This window comes from Pundamilia nyererei, unplaced genomic scaffold (genome assembly GCF_000239375.1).
Source record: "Pundamilia nyererei isolate P.nyererei 1_Seehausen unplaced genomic scaffold, PunNye1.0 scaffold00011, whole genome shotgun sequence".
Classification (NCBI taxonomy): Eukaryota; Metazoa; Chordata; class Actinopteri; order Cichliformes; family Cichlidae; genus Pundamilia; species Pundamilia nyererei.
In genome coordinates, this window is record NW_005187412.1 from 5243216 (window position 1) to 5245814 (window position 2599).

General features: G+C 37.2%; 1 protein-coding gene across 1 annotated transcript in view; it reads right to left on the bottom strand.

Annotated features, from left to right (window-relative positions):
* Positions 1–2599, bottom strand: part of apba2b (amyloid beta (A4) precursor protein-binding, family A, member 2b) — a 78796-nt gene that overhangs the window by 14677 nt on the left and 61520 nt on the right. Inside the window, exon 8 of the mRNA XM_013908477.1 lies at positions 1812–1847. Within this exon, the coding sequence (XP_013763931.1) occupies positions 1812–1847 (36 nt within the window). The remainder of the gene's footprint in view (positions 1–1811; positions 1848–2599) is intronic.

A 2599-nucleotide genomic window follows, 5' to 3' on the forward strand; every position in this document is an offset into this window, starting at 1 on the left:
GAGAGAGACTGTGACCTGTCATTAGTTCATCATTTTCTGTCCATATCCAGTATCAGAAAATAGAATGAATAGTAATTAATTTTCTTTAGGGTACAAACTAGTTTTTGCAAACATAAGTTGTGGCTGGCATGTGATTTACATTTGCCTGCATTTGGCCTTGAGGTAGAAGATTTTTCTGTTCAATATGTCACGCTTTGTTTCCTTGTCCGGTCTTGGTATGTGTGAGGAAGCTACGACCGCTGGCTCGCTGACCTTTTTCTAGAAATCTTGCAAACCCTTTAAGCTTCAGAGTTTTTGGTTAGAAAGAAGAAATGACAACTCTTACACATGATTAAAGCCAGTTATATCACTTTAATGACTAAAATGATTATAGATTTTTGAACCTATGGTAGAAAAATACATAAATATTTTTAATCTGTGGAACTTCTTATGCTTTTCCTTATTTTTTCTTATATTTATACTGGAACAGTGTCAGACTAAATCTGACAGACAAAATCTTCAGGCTTCAGATTGATCTAAACGCTTCAGACACTATTGGTTACTATTGGTCTGTACTGTGTCTTGGAGACACACATAATATGGTCGGTTCGGACACAAAGCTTGGGTTGTAAGCACAGCGGCCCGACCCACCTGCTGTTCTGTTTGAGAAGGACAGCCAATCAGCATTAAGTCTTAATGGGATAGAAGCTTCAGACACAGAATCCCCATATTATAAATTCATGATAATAATTCATGTCAGTAACACGTTATGCTACTTTGTTTCACTGGTTGTTTAGTCTAATATAAAAGCAACTCTGTTTCCATATAAGGAAAATAAAAATTCTAGGTAAACAAAGCACTCTTTAGCCCCTACAATAGTAAATGTTAATGTTGTCTATAGGCAATGCTTATCTTGTATATACGGGAATGTGATTTAATCACTAACGTGATCTCTTTTGCATTTTTCTAATGTAACATAATATTCACTCGGTTCAATTTATCCTAATTATTTTACGTAAGAAATTGGCAAAAGGGTCACTGAATGAGTCACAGTATGAGACGTGCAAAACATACAAAAACACATTAAATATACCCCTGATGTATCAGTACAATAGAAAATTAACTCTAACCCTACGGTATGTTTTGGAGAATAACAATATGTACAAATAACAATATGACTGGAAATAAAAGAAAAAAAAAGTCTCTAATGTGTGTGCGTGGGATGTATTTGCATCACATTTATTTCAGTTATTTCTTTGTTCTTTCCATATACAGTGCTTGACAATTTTTTTAGCCCACCACCCAGTCTAAGTGACAGTACTGGTTATAACCCAAAGGATTTTAATGCTTCTGTAATGGTTAATCCTGCATATTTCTAATACTAAAAAACAAAAGACTGAAAAACACAGTGAAGCACATCATTTAATTTTGATTAAAATCCTAAATTACAGTTATTTACTTGCATTCCTGAACAAAAACATTAGTTTGACTGTTATGCTTGAATAATTGATGGCATCTCAGAGAAGTGGGCCGGCTCAAATTTGGGTATATAAAATGACTCACTTTGGTATTTGCCTAATAAATAACAATATAATTGTTAGTTTTAAAGAGTTCTACAATATTTCTGGAGATACAGATTTCTTTTTCCGCAAACAGAAGGACAGAGATAAACCTGACACAGATTTGCTGAACTCAGTGCATGAACATTCAAGTGTTTGAGACACAAATGGAAAAGGATACACAGACAGGCAAATATGAAGTCAAAAAATAAAAGGTGAGAGTGGAAGTAAAGTGGCCAAAGGGTCTTTCTTTTTGTTCCGTTTATTACACACCGCCTTTTTCTTGATTTTGGCAGCCTTCTGTACCCTCTGGCAGGCAGGCAGGCAGGCAGGTAGGCAGGCAGGCAGGCAGGCGTTGGGACGGGACGGGACAAGGTCAGCAGATACAGGAGCACAAAAAACAGGAGGAAGAGGAGGAGGAAATAAAGAAGGTAAATAAAAGAAGGTAAGACAGTAAAGCCCCAAACCAAAAGGCAGGTGTGCTGTCGCTGCTCTCACAAACAGGAAGAGTGACAGAAAGAAAGAGAGCGAGAGAGGAGGAGTGTGTTTGTTGAGAAAGCGTTTCGCACAGCCATATTGGTTATCACAACAGCAATTACAGATGGTAATAATTGCTTCTTTAAAAAAACAAACAAAAAGCATGTAGACATGGACTGACACTGTTCCTGCATTCTTCACAAAGCTTTTTAAGCATTTAATCAACACACAGACAAACTCTGTCATTCAGATCAAACGCACGGGCGCTGCTCTTACCGACTTTCACGTTTACGACACAGTCTAAATGCTGCTAGCAGAAAAGACATGCTGGAAAAAACAATCAACAACACACACAGAGAACGGGGGCGATAAACCCTGTGCAAGGATTTCAACTCTCTGCTTCGGGTTTGTTTGGTTTTTGGGTTCTTTTTTTTTTCAAGGTCAAGTCACTGTGTTTGGAATTAAAGAGCTTAGCTAATATGGAGACAGTTTTACTGAGCTAATGGGTGTGATTAGTTCATCAGTAACACTGTTCATGTAGTGGGCTCTAACAGTTGACCTTAGATAACTAATCTTTAGGAGGA